General features: G+C 40.1%; 2 protein-coding genes across 2 annotated transcripts in view; one reads left to right on the forward strand and one right to left on the reverse strand.

The window, feature by feature from the left end:
• AAMDC (adipogenesis associated, Mth938 domain containing) overlaps window positions 1-13,939 on the forward strand; it is a 22,896-nt gene extending 8,957 nt beyond the window's left edge. The window contains exons 2-4 of the mRNA XM_004683236.2: window positions 462-611; window positions 11,841-11,936; window positions 13,760-13,939. Coding sequence (XP_004683293.1) covers window positions 480-611; window positions 11,841-11,936; window positions 13,760-13,900 — 369 coding nt within the window. The 5' untranslated portion in view covers window positions 462-479 and the 3' untranslated portion in view covers window positions 13,901-13,939. The remainder of the gene's footprint in view (window positions 1-461; window positions 612-11,840; window positions 11,937-13,759) is intronic.
• A 7,744-nt stretch (window positions 13,940-21,683) lies between these two features.
• Window positions 21,684-22,736, reverse strand: part of INTS4 (integrator complex subunit 4) — a 118,847-nt gene continuing 117,794 nt past the window's right edge. The window contains exon 23 of the mRNA XM_004683237.2: window positions 21,684-22,098. Within this exon, the coding sequence (XP_004683294.1) occupies window positions 21,920-22,098 (179 nt within the window). The 3' untranslated portion in view covers window positions 21,684-21,919. The remainder of the gene's footprint in view (window positions 22,099-22,736) is intronic.

Consider the following 22,736-nt stretch of genomic DNA (forward strand, 5'->3'; position numbering starts at 1 on the left):
AAAAAAATATTTGTGAAAGCCAATGGTTTTCATGAATAAGCACTTCTCAGTTTATAATATGTCTTTAATATTTCTAGAATGCCAAGTAGTTATTTTTGACAATTTTGTCCAGCTTTATAGCCACTTTTTTGAAGAAAGCTCTCCGTGCTTTAATTTTATCCTCCAAAAAATACCCTGAGGATTCCCTCCAGCGACCAAGAAGAAATTATAGTATCTAGTTTCCATGATTCGATGATTTTGGTTACCAAAAATAACATTTTATTTTTTAGACTTCTAGAGAAGAAATTACAACCACATAAGTGAAAAAGCTGCTTCTTAACCCATAGAATAAAAGGTCTTACAATTCACATGTAGTTTAAATACATTTTGTATATATTGTCTATAGTATATGTGGTATATAATGTACCTTCTGAACTCTTTCAACCTTACTTTATAACTGAGTATTTTTCTTTTAATTTCAGATTTCAGTTAAGTTCCTTATGACTTCGCCTGAAATTTCTTCCCTTTCATGGGGGCAAATGAAAGTTCAAGGTTCTTCTAAAACTTATAAGGACTGCAAAGTGTGGCCAGGAGGCAGTCGGGCTTGGGATTGGAGAGAAACAGGAACTGAGGTAAGCTATTAGTGTTTTGTTTATTTTAAATATATTTGTTTTTATTTATTTATGCATGTATTTATTTATCTGTAGGTTTGTTTATGCATACCCCAGAGGGGTATGGGGGAGGGGGTATGCATACCCCAGAGGGGTATGGGGGAGGGGGGAGTGTGTGTGAGAAGATTCACTAGAGACAGTGGGAGCAGAACAGGTGGACCTACTGGCATGTGCTGCTAAGCTGTGGTTGGCAGTAGCTTGGTAGTGCTGAGACTTTGACCCCTGCACAATCAGGGAGGCCCCCAAGCTATTAGCATTTTATTGACACTACATAAGACCAAACAAATGATTACCAATCTCCAGAGCCATAATGACCAAGCAAAAATGAATTGTTTTATTTCCCCTCTCTCTTGTGAGGAATAATAAACATTGCATTAGAGTATACAATTTCATTTTATGCTTTATTGTTATAAACTTGTGCAATAGTTCCCACTCTTGATTCTAAGTATTATCATCCCAAAAAGAAACCCCATAAACACTAGCAGTCACTATCATTCTTCCCTCACCCAACCTCCTAGCAACTAGTAATCATCTTTTTTTTTGGCTATAGATGTGCTTATTGTAGGCATTTCGTAAACTGAAAATCACTTAATCCTCTAGGTGTGTACTTACCTAGAATTGCAAGTGTTGGGTGATATGGTAACTTTATGTTTAACCATATGAAGAACTATTAGACTGCATCCAAAAGCAACTGTACCATTTTACATTTTAGATTTTAGGAAGGTATGACCAATCCAGCTTTTCTAGATCATTCTTCACCGACACTGTTGTTGTTTCACTTTGTTTTTATTATACCACCCCAGTAAATGTGGAATGTTATCTCATGATAGCTTGATTTTCCATTTCCCTGTATTACACTTCTTCCATCATTCTTAGTATGTTATACCCAAGGTAGCATCTCTGTTCATTAGTTTAAGTCCAGTGAAAGAAGAGAGCCTCTAACCACCAACACATCCATATGAGACTTAACTTCAGCAACAGATGGGGCAAGATAAAAAAAATTGATGTCCTGTTCCATCCAGGAAGAAAGTATTCCTCTTTGGAGTTGAAAAGAAAAATAGTCCTGAGTACTTGGTTAGAGCAGTCTAAAGTAGAGTCTCCACTTTACGGAGCTGGGAGGTGGGACACAGGCTGTCGTCTTTCCTTAAATACCATAGATTCTCATTTTACCTAACACGTATTTATATATTTTCTTGAATAGGTATTTCTTCATTTTCTGTTTATCCTTAGGAGAATTTCCAAAGACGTCAAATTGTTTTCTTTTCGTGGTGTTTTTTTTTTTTCCCTTTCTTAGGGAAAGGATTAGGATTTTCTTTGTTGTTTCCTTTAAAATTTTTCATTTAATGAAATTTAGGTAATGATAAAAGATGATCCTTCAGTTTTCAAGGATAGTTTTAATAGATATAGAATTGTTCATTGACAATCTACTCATTCAGCACTTAGAATGTCATTCCATATTTTTTTATATGTGTGTCTTGTTAACTAGGAGAAACCAACAGTTATTCTTACTGAAGTTGGGTTGGAATTCACTCACTTCTCTTTTGCTGCTTCAAACATTCTCTTTCTCTTTAGCTTTTTGACAGCTTAACTATGATAGGTTTACCTGTGGGTTGCTTTGAATTTATTCTGCTCAGAATATATTGAGCTCTGTGGATATGTTATCATTTGGGGGAAAATTTTAGCCATTAAATATTTAAATATTCTTTCTGCTCCTAACTCTTCTCTCCTATGACTCCTGTTATGAATAGACAGGTATGTTTCACAGTGTCCCCTGGGTCTCTCAGGATCTGTTCAGTGTCTTCATTATTATTTTTTTCTTTTTTTCTCATAGCGGCTAATCTCAATTGATTTTTTTTTTTCAGTTTTGCTGACTCCAACTAGCTGTTGAGTTTTTTAGTGAAATTTTCAGTTCAGTCATTATACTTTTCACCCCCAGAATTTCTACTTCATCTTTATAAAAAAATTGTCTTTCTGTTGATATTCTCTATTGAAAAACATTCTTCGTACTTTCACTTATTTCCTGAGATATAGTTTTCTGAAACAATGCCTGGAACCCAAAAGTATTCCAGTGTTTGCTGAGGGACACTGTCCAGTTTTGTGCATTTAGCACTACTCAGCCAGGTAGTTGAAAACTCTGCCAGCTTCTTAATTGTGCAGAATTTCAGGGTTACCCATTGTTGTGACCTTATTTATGTCATGTCATGTGCACAACTCTGGCCATGTGTATGACCTTTCATCACCAAAGTTCATAGCAGAGTTTTTCAAAGCCTCCTATAGACATCTCATTTCCCAGTTTTTCCTTTTGAGTTTTTTGGTTAACCTCTTGTTTACCCTATTACCTACTGCTATGGGCAGTTAAGCAATGATTTTCTGACCATTTCTGAGAAACTTCTTTGGGGAAGAAAGGTGATGTTCATTAGCAAGCTCCAATTAGCCATTTTTCATTATTTTAAATTGTTTTGTATTGAGGTAACATTGGTTTAAACACTCCTTAGAGTTAGGGGAACAGGCTCATACCACTTCAGATTAGATCACCACCCCACACCCGTTACCAAAGCACTCACAATCCTCTGCCACAGTCACTGGGCTCCTTGCCTTCTTTCTCCCCATTTCCTAACCTCACACTCTGGGAGCCTCAATTCTGCAGTCTGATTTCCAGGATTTATTCTGGTTTGGTTTTATCTGTTCCTTTGTTTTGTTTCTTTATATTCTACATATGAGTGAAATCATCCAGGATTGTCTTTCTCCTTTTGATTTAGCTTATTTAGCAGTTCCTTCTGTGTTCACAAAGTCAGGAAATATACCCTGAATTGTGCCGTATATTTCCAGAGTATATTAAGAAGTTGGTTTTTGCCAGTGTGCTCGGTGCTTTTATAGAAGCTTTTCATGGATTCTTAATCACAATTTTTACTCAGATGTAACTATTTTGGATTTTATACTTATCCAGTACTATGCTGGGCCTACATTCACTAGCTCATGAAGACTGGATGTTAAGTATTTGGGAATCTTGTAATCCAGTTTTTATCACACCCATTATTAAATCTAAATCATAAAAACCTATTTAAATAAATCATTGAAAACAGAGGAGACATATACTTAAAATCTCTAAATTACTATTATGTTACATGCTGTGCTCTTGAAATTATTTACATCTGTTGTTATCTAACAGTGAAAATACTGTATGATGTGTGCAACTCTACACCTGTTTCTAACTGCTTTCAGTGATGTCACACTGGCATCTTGGCATTGGTCAAGTGGAAGACACAACATACTAGGTTTTTTGTTTTTTTTTTTTTGTCTTTAGAGCTTTATCACTTAAAAAAGTTATGACTAAATCCTTATTTTTTAAATTTTTTTAATGCTACAAACAGGCTTTATTTGAAAACAAAACAAACAGAAGAAATGCTTGCTTCACCTCTCCTTCCTATTCCATGGAAATACATAACTTCTGAAAGTCCACCCCCACAATTCCTCTGGAGAAAGACACTGTGAGAGATTGCTAGGTATTACAGGTTTTATAGCTTGCTGATCTGTACATTAGTGGAACTTGCTAGCTTTCCAACCTCATTTAAATAAGTTTCTGAATATTAATGTTGACATTTACCCACCTTGATCAGGATATTCCTCTAAAGTAAAATAATAAATGACCTCTTTTCCCTTGGTACTAGGAAAGAAGACCTGAGTCTCAAGTCCAAAATATATCCTTGTCAAAAAACTGTCATATATAATGCCCACGTTTGACAAGCACTATGTCACCTTTTCTAAGCACTTTCAAATATTTACAGTAATGATATCACCTATTGTCTACTCTTTTGCTTTTTTTGTACTGGTGTTTTATCAGTGTTTATTCCCCCATATTTGGAAGTTATAAGTTCTATTTATATTTTTTAGTGGTTATCTTAAAATTGTCATATATTATGCCCACAGTTAATATAACACTAAGTGGTAAGAAAATGAAAGTTTTACTGGGTATCATCTCAAAACATTATTGTAGTTTCACCTTTTCTAAGCACTTCTTTCTACAAAATTTTATAAAATCAAATTCAGAAATTAGCAAGCGCACCAAAGATTTGTGTTGCAATGTATGAATGATGGCACTAAACTAACAAGTAAATGGAAAGATCAGTTGATTAAATAGATCAAAAAAGACTGAGGTTTCTTGGTATATAGCTATAACAAATATGTTTTCCTTTAAATAAATTTTATTCTTAAACACAATAAGTATTATAAATTACTACTACATTATAAAGTATTAAAATTATAATGAATAATAGACCTGCATATCCATTATTCAATTTTTTAAATAAAATTAAAAAAATAAAGTCGGAGGTATTTTTCTTCCTTCCATCTGTATTAGTATTCTGAATTTCTGTTATACTATTTCAAATATCTGTCTATATTCATCTCAGTATTTTGAGTCGTTCTTCATGTTCAAATATTTACAGTAATAATATCACCGATTGTCCACTCTTTTGCTTTTTTTGTACTGGTGTTTTATCAATGTTTATTCCTTCATATTTGGAAGTTATACATTCTATTTCTATTTTTTAGTGGTTCTCTTAAAATTGTCAAATATTATGCCCACAGTTAATATCATACTAAATGGTAAGAAAATGACAGTTTTATTGTAAGAGAAGAATGTCCATTCTCACTGCTATTATCCAACATAATACTGGAAGTCCTAGCCAGAACAATATAGAAAACTACAAAAGGAATCTAAATTGGGTCAAAAGTAGTAAAACTATCACTGTTTGCAGTTGATATGATAATACACACAGAAAACCACAGAGACTCCACTAATATACTGTTAGAAATAATAAATCAGTACAGTAAAGTAGCAGGTTACAAAGTAAATATACAATAATTTGTTGTGTCCCTGTAATAGCAAACAATGAACTAGAAGAGAAAGAAATCAAGAAGACAATCCCATTCCTATCACATCAAAAAGAATTGAATATCTAGGATAAACTTAACAAAGAAAGTGAAGGAGCTATAAAATGAAAACTCTAAGACACTGATTGTTAAAAGAAACAGAAGACACAAAAAGATGGGAAGACATCCCCTATTTCATGGATTGGAAAAGTTGTTGAAATGGCTATCTTATGCAAAGCAATATACTGATTCAGAACAATTCCCATGAAAATTTCAATGGCATTCTTTAAAGAAATAGAACAAACATCGCTACTTTGCATAATGAGAATGGTGTAAACAGCTCTGAAGACGCTCTGTCAACCACACCACTGCCCTTTTTTAAAAAAAAATTATTTATGCATACAGAAATGGGGCACAGCAGGAGGTGCAGGGGCAGCAGAAACAGAGTGGAGAGCAGAACAGGCAGATTGACAAATTACACTGCTGAGGGGAACAGTGCGCCTCAGATTGTCTAATAAAAGGCTGTGAGAATGGTAAATGCCCAGGATTACTACAATATTGGTTCACCATCCTGATTTTTAACACTTCACTTTTGGCCTCTGGGAATTCCCTTTCCTCCTGCAAGCCCAGCTATGTATTTCAAAGGATGTCTACTTTTATTCAGCATTTGCAGACATTTTGTTTAAGGAAAATTTTCTTATTATGTTCTTCATAATAATTACTCATCTTTATATATATAAGCAGGCCTTACATGAAAAGAGAACCCCAGCATACACTGGCCATTCATTCCTCAGCTTTGAAGTGTATGCACTCATTGTCTTAATCCAGATACCTAGTTGCTTGTTAACTACCAAACTGGATCTTAACAAAAAAGAAATAGACCCTGATTGGTTGAAGAACACTGAGCTAGAGAAGGAACAAAGTAAGACAAGACTGAAGAATAAAGTCATAATGCTTGTGATTCATAAAGCAAAGCAGGAAAGATACATGGTGAAAAGGCAGTGGGGCCCTCCCTGGTGGCCTAGCGGGTTGGAGCGCTACACTGTGAAACTAAGCCAAGCGAGTTTGATCCCCGCCCCGGAGGTGATCCACATGGCCGGACAGACCTCTCCTGTCTCCCCTTTTGCTCCCCTCAGCAGTATACTTTGTCGATCTGCCTGTTCTGCTCCCCACTGTTTCTGGTGAATCCTCTCATCGCCCCTGCACCTCTAGCTGTACCCCATTTCTGTATGCATAAATAAATGTTCTTTTAAAAAAAGGGGGAGGTGGTGTGGTTGATGAGTGTCCTCAGCACTGTTTATACCATTCTCAATTATGCAAAATAGTGATGTTTGTCCTGTTTCTTTGAAGAATGCCATTGAGTGTTACATGAGTTTGGAAGAATAAATATATACATTTGAAGATGTATTCTGTTCATGCAAATTCATTCTTTCCTTTCAATCAGTATCCATGATTCATGGATCTCTTGTATCAGAATCACCTAGAGTGTTGTTTGAAATGTGTATTCTGTATATCTCACAAACCCCACTTACTGAATCAGAATCTCTTGGTTTGGATTCTTGAGAATAATATTCTTCATAGGGTTGATCTGAATACTTTCCTGATAGAAAGCACTGAAGACAAAACTGCCTGTAAAGCATTTTTGCGCCAAATGATCAATTTGAATATAAGTATTATAGGAAAAAAATCAGGGAAAGTCAATTAGCTGGTTACTGATGAAGTTAAACTTGATCATTTGGCCAAAATGGTCTCCACCAGATTTCTCCATTGTAAAATTATATTTTCCCATCTGTAATCTATAGGATAACTTGAAATTTTATGACTATTTTTTTCCCCAGCAATCTTTTATCCAAGGGTTTTTAGTGTTAACTGCCAGTCTCTGCCTGGATTTATTACATTAGTAGTTAGTTGTAAAATAGAGATTTTTCTAATTCTAGCATTTCTTCTACATTCATTATCTATTATATATAAAAAAGCTATGTTTCTGCCACTCCCACCATTATTATCACTATTGGCTCTTATTTTCTTTTTTTATTTTATATGTGTTGTATTCTGAATGTTTGTGTTCTCCCCCCATGTCCAATTTATTTTTATTTATTTATTTATTTGTGCATACAAGAGCTGGGTGTAGACCGGCGGTGTGGATTCACCAGAACAGGCAGATCTCCTGAAATACATGACTAAAGGAAGCAGCAGGGAAGAGAGGAGACGTCTGTTGTGCCATGTGGGTCAGCTCCCTGTCTGGGGATTGAACTCTTGCTGCAGTGGCTGTGGACAGCTTCCTAGTGCTGCACTTTAACTCCTGCACCATCAGGGAGACCCTGAATGGATTTTGAAAGAATTAGCACAATTCTCTGTCTTTTACTATGTGATATGGGGGTAGCAGAGTAGGGGACTTTTGGAAAATATTTCCGCTCTTCTAAAGCTAGTAGAAAAGCACATTATTAAACAATCCATTTGTTTTTTACTATTTAGATAATTTCATTTGTATAAAATGTTTCTTTTGTAATTCTATGTATTTATACAAATAAAGACTTGATTCTGAGAAGGGGACTGCAGGTTTCCCCAGATTGCCAGAGCAGTCTGTGGCACAAAAAATAGGCCCCTACCCAGTCAGAAGCAGGAAGATATTCCAGAAGCTGTTAATTCAGGCAGGCAATAATGAGACTGTGACTCAGGCTTTGCCCACAGGGGACAGATTCCCAAGATTTTTTTTTTAAAAGATTTATTTATTTGTGCATACAGAACTAGGGGTACAGGCCAGAGGCTGCGAGAGGCTTCACCAGAGACAGAGTAGGGAGCAGAACAGGCAGATCGACGAAGTACACTGCTGAGGGGAGCAGCGGGCGGGTCAGGAGAGGTCTGCCATGCCATGTGGTCACCTCCGGGGCAGGCGGGAATTGAACTCATGTGGAAGTGGCTTTAGCTTCTCAGTGAGGTGCTTTAACCCGCTGCGCCACCAGGGAGGGCCGAGATCTTTTTTTTTTTTAAAGATTTATTTATTTATTCATACAGAACTGGGGTACAGGCCAGAGGTGCAGGGGTGGTGAGAGGATTCACCAGAGACAGAGTGGGGAGCAGAACAGGCAGATCGACGAAGTACACTGCTGAGGGGAGCAGCGGGCGGGTCAGGAGAGGTCTGCCAGGCCATGTGGTCACCTCCGGGGCAGGCGGCAGGTGGGAATCGAACTCATACAGAAGTGGCTTCAGATTCTCAGTGCTGTGCTTTAACCCGCTGCGCCACCAGGGAGGGCCGAGGGCTGAGATCTTTTAACCTTCATTACAGAATCTTTTATCAACATAGCCAGATAACAGTATTACTACTTACTATTCATGCCCACTTCATTTTGGTAGAAGGAAATGCTTTGTAGAAAATATAATTTCTGGGGCCCTCCCTGGTGGCCCAGTGGGTTAAAGCACCGCACTGAGAAGCTAAAGCCACTTCCACATGAGTTCAATTCCCGCCTGCCCCGGAGGTGACCACATGGCGTGGCAGACCCCTCCTGACCCCCCCGCTGCTCCCCTCAGCAGTGTACTTCGTCGATCTGCCTGTTCTGCTCCCCACTCCTCTCACCTTTACTGTACTCCAGTTTTGTATTCATAAATAAGTAAATCTTTAAAAAAAATGTATAACTTAGGAATGTTTTATTTTAAACTTTAACATAAAAAAGGGAAAATGCCTGAGCCATCTAGGATGTGACCCTGCTGTTCAGTTGGCATAGTGGATATTGGTTAGACATTTTCCCACAATTAATAGCTTTTCCCCAAGGTGGGGGGAAAAAAACAATAAGCCCTTCAGCCTGTGTGAAGTAAAGCCTCTTAAAGAAGAGGAACTACCTCAGACTTTCACTGAGGGAAGATTTGCCCCGAGGGACAGGAAGAAGCAGAGTGGGAGCCCACGGCAGGTTGATGCCTCCTCTGTAACAGGCAGGGCTCCAATCACAGCCCTCTGCACCAGGCTGTGAGTAATCACCCGCCAACTCCTGGATCCACAGGCTTTCAAAGAGTTCTCTTTCATTGCTCTGTGCATGACACCCTGGCCCTGCAGTACAGCACAGAGTGGCCAGATTCATCACTTGGATTTCATTGATCCTGCAACTCAATGGTCTGTGGCTCTCTCCTACCTGAATCTCCTGAGGATTCAGGAGATTTGCACTGTCTTACAAATTTTCACTTGATTTCAAGTCTTGTTTCCTTATACTAGGATGTGAGTTCCCAGAGGCTGGGGTCATAGTGCTCCTCAAAACAGGTGTTATTCTTTGTTAAATAAAGGAATCATTCAGTAACTCAGCATTTACTTAAGGAGGGTCAAACTCTCCATTCTTGGTTTGTAACTCCAGTAAATGTTTACCTTGGTCATAGCCCAGTGGAAAAAAAGCTAATTCTTCCTTTCAAAACTGCAGCTCAGGGCAGTTCTGGGATTAGCTGTGGAACTAGATAAGGTATCTAATATCATCCTCTTACATTTTTTAAGAATCAATTATTGTAATCAAGTGGAAAAAAATAACTCATCTTTAAAAATGTATGAACCTGGCCCTCTCTGGTGGTGCAGCAGGTTAAAGCACAGCGCTAAGGAGCTAAAGCCACTTCAACATGAGTTCGATCCCCGCCTATCCCGGGAGCTGACCCACATGGCGCAGCAGACCTCTCCTGACCCACTTGCTGCTCCCTTCAGCAGTGTATTTGGTCAATTTGCCTGTTCTGCTCCTCACTCTGTCTCTAGTGAATCCTCTCACCCCCCTGCACCTCTGGCCTGTACCCCAGCGCTGTATGCAAATAAATAACTCTTGAAAAAAAGTGTATGAACATAACATAGGAAAATGATCTCCCCCAATCTCTGATCTCTGTGGTGAACAGGGAGAGCCTGAGACAGAGGTATTGTTCAAGGACACCTGGGCACCAGCTCTGAGTCCTCGAGGCTGCACACTTGCTACTGACCAGCACTGTTCACTCTTTGCAGGCAGGTATTCTAACCGAGGACACTTTTGGATAGTGCCTGAAGCAGAAATCTAGTGTAAGTTACATAGCAAAGGGTTAATGACAGAAGCCTGAATATAAAAGGGCACTAGTGAGAGAGACTGGCTTTATTATTATCTCTGGAACTTTCAGAGACCCAGGGAAGAGTGTCAGCAGCAGTTGTACATCCCACAAAGAGTCAGGAGACATGCAGGAAGCCAACTAAGATATGCTACATCTGATAATGCGTTGTGAAGCCACCTGGCTTCTGTTAAGTTCTGCTTCCATGGCTAAGTAGACCAGGACACTCTATCAGAGTGCCTGTTTATGGGCTCTTCCTGGTGCTCTATAACATGCCTATACTACTGCACTTTAAAAAAGAACTGTTTTTTTTTAAAAAAAACTATTTAAAAATAATTTTGGATTTATGGAAAGGTTAAAGAGTAGTACCCAGACCTAAATCCTCTCTGGTGAATCCTCTCACCCCCACAACTTCGGCCTACCCCCCAGTTCTTGTATGCATAAACAAACTAAATGTTAATATAAAAATATGCACTTCCATAGTGACTTCTTTAAATATTTAATTATTTAAAGAGGTGCATGGGTGGTGAGAGGATTCACCAGAGACAGAGTGGGGAGCAGAACAGGCAGATCAACAAAGTACGCTGCTGAGGGGAGCAGTGGGCAGGTCAGGAGAGGTCTGCCACGCTGTGTGGGTCACCCCGACATGGTCCGGGATGAGAACTTGGGCTGGAGTAGGCTGCAGATTGTCTCGCAGTGCTATGCTTTAACTTGTTGCACCACCAGGAAGGGCCCTATGATGACTCCTTATATTGAGTTTCTTCCTGGTCTGCACTTGAACTCTTCTTTGGTAAAGTGTTCAAATACTTTCCCAATTTTTAAAACATGGGATTATTATTTTTGTGTTTTGAGAACCCCTTATATATTCTGGATACAAGTCCATTGTCAGATATGTGAAGTGCAGATATTTTTCTTCCAAACTGTAGATTTTTTTTTCCATCTTCTTAATTGTGAGAGAATATGTACTATTGTTAGAGAACTGATAGGAGGCCAGTGTAACGGGAACACAGAACATGAAGTGAATGCAATGAGAGGTAGCTGGGAACTTGCAGACCATGTTAAGGGGTATATGGTGCAGCAGACCTCTGCTATCTCACCCGCTGCTCCCCTCAGCAGTGTATTTCAGTAGATCTGCCTGTTCTGTTCCCCACTCTGTCTCTGGTGAATACTCTCACCCCCCCATACCTCTGACCAGTACCCCAGTTTTTATATGCATAAAAAAATTAATGTAGATTGCCAAGATTAAAAAATCAGGTAGTATATTTTCTCTTCCCACTCTAGCATTCTCCTGGTGTGCAGCCAGCAGATGTGGAGGAAGTTGTCAAGCAGGGCGTGCAGACCCTTGTGATTGGCCGAGGGATGAGTGAGGCCTTGAAGGTATGAATGGTACTGGGGGAGCGTGGCGTTTCTGAGACAAATGGTGGTCTGCTGGACCTTTACCTCAGAGATGTGTTCTTTTTGGAAGTTTATCTCTGTCGTCACACACCCCCATTCTGCACGCCAGCTTCTTCAGCAGGGTTGGCCTCTCCAGTCTCCACCTAACCCCGGGCCTGTGTTGTTTCCACTATTTCTCAGAAATTTCTCAATCCTCAAATTTCTCAATTTCTATTATTATCAATATTTGGTTCTTTAGATTTTTGTGGTGCTTTACATTTTTATAGTACAATTTATTGTATGTTTTCTTTTTCTTTTCTTGGACACATTCAACTTGTTTTTCTGTTCAGAAAAAACAGAAAAAACATGTATTATTGAAGTAATACATGTTTAAGAGTCATTGCAGAAAGTAGAAGTAAAAGGTGAACCATTTCCCCTTCCTAATCTCTTGTTGATGTTTACTGTGCTAATTCTCTCTCTGTATCTGCAAATATATATATTGACACATAAAGATATACATATACATATTTATGACTATTTTTACATAAATAGAATTATACTATACAATTTATTCTGTAGTTTTCACTCACGTTATTATGGACAACCTTAACACATCCTCTCCCTTCTATAGATGTGGTAAAACCCAACTCCCTGCTAATGAAAGTACCTCATCCTCTCCCTTCTATAGATGTGGTAAAACCCAACTCCCTGCTAATGAAAGTACCCTTTATTATATTTCTTCTAGTTTTTTTTTAATATCTCTTTATATTGATATTTTGAATTTATATTATAGAATATTCTATACTAAATTTATTTTATATTTCTATTTCTAGTTTTTTTCTCATTAAAATAATTTTCCCTCCCCCATTCCCATCCATTGCTCATTAAAATAATTTCTATATGGAAGGCTATTGTTATAAAATCATTCAAACATACAGAACATATAGGGCATTAAAAAAATTTCACTCAGAGCTCGTACTGATGAGATAGAGTCTAAAATATATTTAAGAAAAACACTCAAGACAAGCCAGAGTTGAGAAAATATCCAATTATGACTGCCACTGCAGAGAATCTTTTAATAAACTTATTTGCAAAGACTTATTTAGCACCTTCCACAGGTCAGACACCATTCTAGGTACTGGGAAAAATGAGATAAGCAAGATAGACAAGACTCATGGCCCTCATGAATAAAAAAAAGGAGATAATTTCAGATTACAATAAGTGCAATGAAGCAATGGTGATCTATGAGGGGCTGTTCTAAATGGGGGTGGTCAAGAAAGGCCTTTCTGAGAATACATTTGAGTTGCAATCTACATACATTAACTTCATCCTCACACCAACTCCATGCTGTAAAGTTTATTACCTTTAGTTTACAAGGAAGGAAAATAGCGTTGGGAGACATCAAACAATTGGCCTCAGAGTCTCTTGGTTGGTACTGGATAAGTTAGGATTTAGTGTCAGGTTGGACATTGAGATGCTAGGCATTCTATAAGCTTGAATTTGTTCTTGTACTAACCCTATGAGCTACTTATGATCACCCCTGTTTAGAGACATGGGGGAAAAGGCTCACAGGATTTAATTCACTCAACCAAGCTCACGTTGCTAATAAGGACCTAAATCCAAGTCTGACTCCAAACTCCATACTCTTTCCATTTCTATTTCTCTGGAGCTTAATACATGCATATCAACCTTCTATCAACCTTCTGTCAAACTTCTGTCAACCTCTTCTGTCAACAAATTCTGGGGAGGATATTTTTCTCATGGCAGGAAGAGAAACACCAGGATGCCCTTCCCCCTGACTTACTCATCTTTTGCCCTCTTTCTAGGTGTCTCCATCAACTGTGGAATACCTCAGGAAACAAGGCATTGATGTCCGGGTCCTCCAGACAGAGCAGGCAGTGAAGGAGTACAATGCCCTGGTTGCCCAAGGGGTCAGGGTGGGAGGAGTCTTCCATTCTACCTGCTGATGGAGCCTTAAGGAGAGAATAAATCACTAAGCAACAGTGCCTGTGACTATCACTTTTGCTACGCTTCAATTCCATGTCCCCAAGCATTTTGAACAGCTGCTTGTGCCAGCTTGTGCTCTGCTTTAGTATGCATGGATGACTCAGGCCAGATCCCTGTCCTAGGGGTTGGAGGGCAGTAGACCAGGGGTAGGGAAGGTGACCTGAGTAATCAGGAGGGAGGTCACTTGAATAATGTGATAAATACTGGATCAGAAGTGTGAGACAGAAATGAAGTCTTCTGCTTTGAAGGACAAAGAAAAGGTTTAGTGCATTAAAATCACATTGCAATTGATGATTTGAAATGTTTAGCTATCAATTCAACTACTGTGGAGTACCTTCCATGCCAGGCACCCCTATGAGTTGCAGGGAAACCGCAGTAAAAATCTTGCCACGAAGCTTATATTCTAGTGGGGAAAATAAACAAGTAAACAATTACAGAGTACAAATAGACTCTATTATGAAGAAAAATAAAGCAGGATAGGAAGTCAGAGTGATGGGGACTATTTCAGGTAGGTGGCCAGGGCAAGTTTCTTTGTACAGATGACATGTGAGCAGAACCCTGAATGAAGGAGCATTCACTAAGTAACAGGACAAGGAGATATGTGCTTACATGGGTCTGGACAGGCTGTTCCACTATCTGAACATGAGGCTCATCAGACAGTTCTGAGCCTCAGACTCCCTCATAGAATGATGGGGCTGGACTAGATACTAGATTCCCCTTTGTGGTCTCTCCTGGCTCAGATAGTCTTTGTTCTATTAAATGCCAGGCGACCTTTGCGAAGTCCTCAAATAGATCGATGGAGCTGTAATAAGTTATCAGTGTCACCTTATTTTTCACTCCTCATTTCTTTAAAGATTCATGAGTGTGACCTTCATGTCAAATAGCCTTAACTTTGAACTGTGGCTTTCTGCAAGTCACTGGTTGGGCAGTTATTTAACTTCTCAAAGTTTTACTGTTCTCATCTGTCAGATAAAGACAATATTAGTACCTGGAGTTACTGGAGATATTTAAAGAAGTACTTCAGAGAAAGTCTTAGCACACCGCTTGGCCTATACTAAGGACTCAATAAATTGAAGCCACTGTTGTCATTACCTATTCATGGGGTTGCTATATAAAGCCAACTAGTTTTATTTTATGGTTCTTAATATAGCATCTTATTATCTCACAGATTCATGGAATGTTCGAGCCCAAAGGAACTATCCACTCTTATTTCTCTCACTTTTTTTTCAGTAATTATCTTTTATGCCCTCTTGCTGAAATACTCATACTAATTGCCTTGTGACCTCTGATCACTGGACCCTTAGGCTATAGGGATGAGTAGTTCTTGCCCCTGGGTATTATATTGGAGAGATAGACAAATATACAGTGTGCTAGAGTGCAACTGTCACAGGTTCAGTGGTGGCACAAATTTATCTTACCAGGATGGAAGGGGAATTAGGGAAGAACATGACACTAGTTGAGTCTCAAAGAAGAAAGTACTCATTTATTCTCTAAGCATTTGGCAACTTAACTAGACATTTAATAACATGGTGCCTACCATAACTAAATATGATCAATCTACCTCAGTCCTCATTGAAGCCACAGCCCAGAAAGCTGATTTTTGTTTCATATGGCCCACTACCTCATTGGCCCAGTTGGGTACCTAACCCTAGGTGAGCCAATCCATAGATTGTACAGAAAGTTAAGATACAGGTTGGAAGGAAAAGATGAGCTACCGAACCATTTAGATTTTGCATAGTTCACCTAACCAGGATGTGGCAGAGTCAAGATTGGAACCTACCGCTGTCTTCATCTTTTCTACCATCCATAGCCTTAGGAAGTCCATGAGATGAGAATCTCATAGTTGTGACACCCTGTTGAGGAATTGGGGGAGGTCTTGCTCAGTGGGCTTTCCTCAGGCTGCCAATTATCAGATGACAAGATCTTTTTAGATCTGTTTGCTCAGCTCTTAAGATCCTATATATAAGTAGGAGGGATATTTGATAAAATTCAGACACTTTCTCTAGTGATGAAAAAACTTGTGTGTGTGTCAAATGTGCAGTGAAACAGTTCAGTGGGTGTTGGGCTAGGTGTGGGTGGAACCAGTGTTCCTAAGTGAGTTGTCCTCACATTAAAGAGAACTCAACACAAACTTATTAGAGACAGAAGTAATTGGTGGTGAGATTATGCTTTGTATAGAATCTGGTAAGAAACAGCTTCTACTTCTGAATCTGCTCTACATGGTCACTGCTGAAAATGTGCAGAGCTTGGAGAGAAGTTGTGTTTCCACGATACATACTTAGTCCCACATCTTAGTTATGAAGCCCTTTGATTTGATTTGTAGCTAGCACAACTTACTTTGTCCACAATTTCTTGTAGCTTAAGTGGTTTCTAAGACAAGGACTCTGCAAGAATGCTACATGGGTACCCATGTTTCCCATTCTTCTTCTTGCTTAAGTCAATCATGTCAGAGCCAAATATAAAGTCCTTTCAGAAACTTGACTCTCGGCTGGCTTTTATGGATGTGCCAAGGAACTTCTAGGTTTGCTTGGATTCATGTGCTTACAGCAGGAGCTGTGCTGGGGGTACTAAAAAGGCAGCATTCTTACTCTCCAGGCATAGAGATTAGTTGGCAGAAGACATGTAAACTCAGAATTATGATGCAGGTGTTCCAAACTGGCATGTTTGGAACATGCCAAACACTGAAGAGGTTTTGTTTCAGTAGTTTTTGTTTTCGCTAACTTTGTTAATTGTTGACATGTCTGTATAACTTCAAAAAAAAAATCTATTTATACAACAAGAGCTGCAGTGTAGGCCAGAGGTGTGGGAGTGAGAGGACTCACCAGAGACAGAGTGGGGAGAACAGGCAGACCTACTAACATACACTGCTGAGGGGAGCGGTGGGCGGGTCAGGAGAGGTCTGCCATGCCGTGTGGGTCACCTCCCTGGCCAGATATTAAGGACATGCTGCTGATAGCTTCACAGTACTGCCCTTGTGCCACCAGGGAGTCCCGACATGCCCATGTAACTTTCGGGTTACATTTGTTCTCCTCCATATGTACACATGGATCACTCACCCTCCACCAAACCTCTGTGCCAGTGAGTGCCCCCCTGCCTCCCACCCCCTCCAGCAAGTAGTATAGTTTCACTAAGTCTAAGTGGATATATACTTTGCCAGTATATATCCACTTTGTTACTGATATGCCACAGACAAGTGAGACCATCTTTCCCTTTGAATTATTTCACTTGGCAAATCACTTCAAGGTCCATCCCCGAAGGGCCCATTTCATCTTTTTTGTCTCAGTAACTTTTCTAAGTAACTTTAATTTACTTTAGTTAACCAAGACTTTAAAATTGGGTATTTTTTTACATGCAAATGCAGATTTCTGGAAGAACTGGAAGATTTGATGCCAACAGACCCACATTTGTATACAACCTAGGGGAGCCGAGCAGAGCTGCTTTCTGACAGAAAATGTACTCATTTTCCAGTCTCCATTTTCATCCCTAGAACATATGAATCTTTTTGGCCTGCCTGCCTTCATTTAGGGGGTTGTATTTGTGAACCTGCAGCAAATACTATGCTTGAAGAATTCATAGGCGCCTATGAGAACATATGGCAATGCATCAAGCCCACAGGAAACAGAGGTTCCAGAATGAGGCTGTCTTGAAAGAAGTATAGGCAACAACCTGAAGAGGAGTTAAGTCCAAAGCTCTAGAAATGAGCAACAAGTGGAAAGGAGGGGAGCAAAAACAGGAAGTCTCTGCAGCTGGAGAAGCGCAGAATGTTTCCACAAGGAGTACGGGGCTGGAGATACCAGCAGGCACATGAGAGCCTTAAGGAATTTAGACTTTATCCAGGCACAAAAAGTGATACGCTTAAAGGCACTTAAGCGTTAGGGGAAGGGTGTAATCAAGATCTGTGTTTCAGGAAGCTCATTCTGACAATGGACTGAAGGAGGCAAGATTTGACAAGTGCTCATGAAAAGGTGAATGCCATACTTCAGGTGAGACAATGGCGGTGAGATAATGGTGGTCGGCATCAGGATACAGACCGAGCATGAGAAAAAGTGAATCAAAAAATATTTAAGGAAGCAGAATCTAAAAGACGTGAAGATTATTTCTATTTGATGGGGCAAGGAAAGAGTCCAATATGACAAGCTGGTAGCAATGTAGAGAGCACTTACAAAGAACAGGCCACTCTCACGAAAGCTATAGTGAAGGAAAAATCAGGAGACCTCGGCTCTAACTTGGTTTTGCCACTTACTCTCTCTGGGAGTTCAGGCACTTGTACTGTGCAGGTGCCACACTGGAGTGATCTTTATGGTCCCTACAGGTCTTTGTAATGCAAAGTCATTTTTTCACTTCAGTGAGAAAGTGTGAAACCAGATGTAGAAAAATAAAGATTCTCCTATTTCACAGAACCTGAGAACTCAGGGTAAAAGGAATTTAAAAGGTTGAGCCCAGCCCCTCATGTGATATTTGAAATCCTTGCAACAAACTTGTCAGGAGCTTGTTCAACCTCTGCTTGCACACAATTATGGAGAATTCTTATCTCCTAATAATAGTGCATTCAATTTTTACACAACTTTGAAAACCTCAACTTGATAATAAGCCAAAACATGCCCCTTAGTTGTACAATACTTTGGGTTTTAAAACCTAGGATTGCTCTTTTCTGGCTGGTACTATGAAGGGTACAGAAGAACAAAGTTCCTGCTGTGCCAGAAACCCTTAAAGAAGGAATTTCATGGATTTTTAGTGAAGTGTGTTAGAAAGAAGCTTGTCCAAAACATGTTTCAAAGGGCAAGAAGGAAGTTTAATTGTGAAAAAGCTTAGCACAACAAATATAGGCAGGTGTACAGGTAGGATGGCAAGAAAAGCCGGCTACTTTAACTACAAATCCAAGCTGGCATTTGTCATCAGGGTCAGAGTATCAATGGTGCAAGCCCAAAGATCTGAATGGTGTTACAGCTCCTTCACCTTCACCAGATCTTCAATGGCATCTTTGTTAAACTCAACAAGGCTGCAGTTAACATGCTGATGAGGACTGTGGAACCATACACTGTGTGGGTGTAACCCATATAAGACAGTAAAGGGACTGATTCACAGTGTGGTTGTGGCAAAATCAACAAGTGAATTCCCTAACAGAAAATACACTGACTGCAACATCTCCTGGGAGATGTGGCATCATCTGCATGGAGGATCTGATTTATGAGATCTTTATTCTTTCATCACAAAGCCAGAACTTGACCCTAAGTTTTATTTTTTGCTTGCTTGTTTGTTTTCAATTTGAAAGCAGTCACTGTTCAGTAACTGACAAAATAATCATGGTAGACATCTTAGTTCAGCCTTCTAATAGACCTGTTAATCTGGTCTTCCTTGTTGCATGTCCCCTTCCACAAAACAGGTATTCTTTTATTCTATTTTGTGGAAAAGAAAATATGTTGCCTCAAAACCTGTTTCTCGGGCCCTCCCTGGTGGCACAGTGGGTTGAAGCACAGCACTAAGAAGCTAAAGCCACTTCAGCAAGAGTTCGATCCCGCCTGCACTGGAGGTGACCCACATGGCGTGGCAGACCTCTCCTGACCCGCCCACTGCTCCCCTCAGCAGTGTGCTTCGTCAATCTGCCTGTTCTGTTCCCCACTCTGTCTCTGGTGAAGCCCCTCACCACCCCTGAGCCTCTAGCCTGTACCCCAGTTCTGTATGCATAAAAACAAACAAACAAACAAACAAACAACAAAAAAAAAACTCAGTTTCTCTACCTCAAGAGAGAATAATCTCAAAGGCTTTTTGTAAAAGGAGTTTTGTATTTGAAAAGGACTTTTCATTTTCTTTCCTTTGAAGGCTTTCAAGCTGTAGCATGAGGGGCTCAGTCTGCATCCACGGGTCTTACTGTTTCTATCTGCACGGCAACCTGTCAATCATCATTAGGTGATTGTGAAGGTCACGTTAGGATTTAGCCTGGCTTCAAGCTTCACTCTATCTTCAAGGCAGACACTTTCTCCAGGGCACCTTGTTAACAAGAGATGGCACATCCCTGAGTTATATAAAACAAGCACTAAAAAACCAAGCTCTCTGGAGATGACTTTCCTCCCTTTAGTCACCCTATGGCAGTTATGATCTGAAGTCAGACTGCCAGGGTTCAAATCCCAGCTCATACTAGTTGTGTAACTGAGGCCCAGTTAACTTAATTCTCAGACAACAGTACTGACTTCACAGTGGGGCTGTGAGGATTTAAATGAGTTAATTCACATAAAGAGCTTACAACACTGCTAGGCATACATTACGTACATTAACAACCAAACATGCTTGAAAGCAACTTCAGGCTCCACTTATGAGTAATGATATAATCTTGCTATTATCTGTACAAGTGAGGCTGTGAGCCTGAGCTCTGTAGATCAAGTAGGAACAGGACTAGGCATTATTTAAAAAAAATTCAAAATTCTTAAGGCGTAATTGTCTCTATTTTATAGGTGAGGACACTGAGGCACAGTGAAGATTTGAAGGTTCTTTTCAATACACATCACCTGATTCATCTTGGATTTGAATGAACAAAGTCTGTACTTCTCACTGCACAGTGTTCCTAACGGTGATTTAAATGTCAAGTCTCAGTACATTGATGTGAAGACTAAAAGTCAGGTAGAGTGTAACACAGGCAGTACACAGTGAACACCTCTGGAGTGTTTACTGCTCTTACTCATTCCAACACCAGTGTCATTAGACCTGTAGTGAAAAATATTTCTTAGATGGGATGCCTTTTCCCTCAATCCTTGCTTCTTTTCTTTTCTTTTTTTTTAAGTCCTTTTTTGTCTTTTTATAAGATTTACTTATTTTAGGCCCTCCCTGGTGGCATAAAGGTTAGGGCGCAGCACTGCAAGGGAGCTGCAGCCACTTCAGTGCGAGTTCAATTCCTACCCCGGAGGTGACTACATGCCGCGGCAGATGTCTCCTGACCCACCCGCTGCTCCCCTCAGCAGTGTACTTCATCAGCCGGCCTGTTCTGCTCCCCACTCTGTCTCTGATGAATCCTCTCACCGCCCTTGCACCTCTGGCCTTGTATCCCAGCTCTGTATGGATAAATAAATAAATCCTTTAAAAAAAAGATTTACTTATTTGTACATATACAAGAACTAGGGTACAGGCCAGAGGTGTGGCAGAGGTGAGAATATTCGCCAGAGAACGTAAGGAACAGCACAGACAGATCTACTGAAATACACTGCTGAGGGAGCAGTGGGTGGGACAGGAGAGGTCTGCTGCACCCTGTGGGTCAGCTCCCTGGCTGGGATCGAACTCATGCTATAGTATCTGCCCATAGCTTGATAGTGCTGTCTTTAACTCCTTCACCACCAGGGAGACCCAATCCTTGTTTCTTTTTCTTAAGTATGGCCTTTCTCTATTATTTTGGCTGTAAGGATAACGGAAGACAAGATAAAGAATTTCCCTCAGGAGTAGGAGTGAAAATTATTCATCCTTCAACTTCCATTCAGTCCTTGGCCCAGAACTAGGAAAGGAGCTTCTCAGCAAGATAATAGGTATCTAAGGCCACTCAGGATCTGTCAGAAAAGGTTTAGTTGCTAATGCTACCTTGGAATTGACTCTGGCAAAAGATATTACTTTAAGAAATAAGATTATGGCTCTAATAACCTTGGGGCTCCTTTGGCTGGAAAGCTGGATCTTTGTGTTTCACAGCTGAGGAATGTGAGCATGTGTTAAAATTTTTGAATGTATAGCCATATAAATTTCTTGAAGCACAAGGAAGTAGAACAGTTTGGTGTTTTCTCAACTTTATTGTGGGGATAAGAGATGGGAGACATCATGAATAGTATTGAAGGTTTTTGTTCTTTTAATGCAGAATAACTTATCCTGCGTTTGATACTAGATGAGACTGTGAGGGTGCTATTTCTCCTTAAGCCTATCCGCTATTTCCAGGTGAAGTGCTTCAGGCTCTGGCTCCAATACCTAGGAAGGGCCTGCTAGGCTGAACTACAAAGACATCCTGTGACTCAGCGCCGAGCGGGTTTGGGCATTATGTAAACCTTCACAGACTTGCTGAAAGGGATAGTGCCCTCAATGCTGGTTTCTAACTGGGGTGACACCTCACCGCCCTCGATCCAGAAGGATTTTGGAATTCGTGAATTGGAGTTGTAGGCCAGCAGCAGCCTCACTTCCACCTGGCATGGTTCTGGAAAAAAAAAAACACAAAAGAAATCCTCCATGACTGGGCAACTGCTTGGAATAAGCATGAAATGTCAAGCAAACAACATCAAGGGTAGAAGCAGGAGGATTTCAAGGATATTTATTTCTTCATCCCTCCACTCTCCCACACCAAACATACATTTCCCAGCCTAAATCCTGTGAGACTGATCCTGATGCTGCAGATGCTCTGCTTCTTCACAGCCCCCTCCTCTGGTCTCACACAGCTCAGAGCTATGGATGCCAAGATGACCAGAGGGAAATCTGAAAACCCAAGGCCTTCCCGACTTAAGACGGAGGGCCACATGCTGCACCATGGAGCAATTCTTCTGTGCAGACAACTGGGCTCTCCTTGCAGTTGACCTCAGTCCTCAGGGCTGCACTATCCAGTGCTAGTGGAGAAGTCTTGATTAGAGGGTCTTTAGGACCAAAAATTCTGATCAGTGAACAGGAATATCTCAGGGATCCTGAATCACGTTATTATACCTTGTATTCTTTCATGACATGATACTGAGATATTGATTTGGTGTCTATAGGAGACAGGCTCCAGTGAAAGTAGGCTGAGACCTCTTTCAAGTTGCTGACCAGTTGAGTGACAGAGAGAACTATGATAGAGAACAGTTACCT

Source organism: Condylura cristata, unplaced genomic scaffold, assembly GCF_000260355.1.
Source record: "Condylura cristata isolate star-nosed mole 26May11 unplaced genomic scaffold, ConCri1.0 scaffold00015, whole genome shotgun sequence".
NCBI classification, from domain to species: Eukaryota; Metazoa; Chordata; class Mammalia; order Eulipotyphla; family Talpidae; genus Condylura; species Condylura cristata.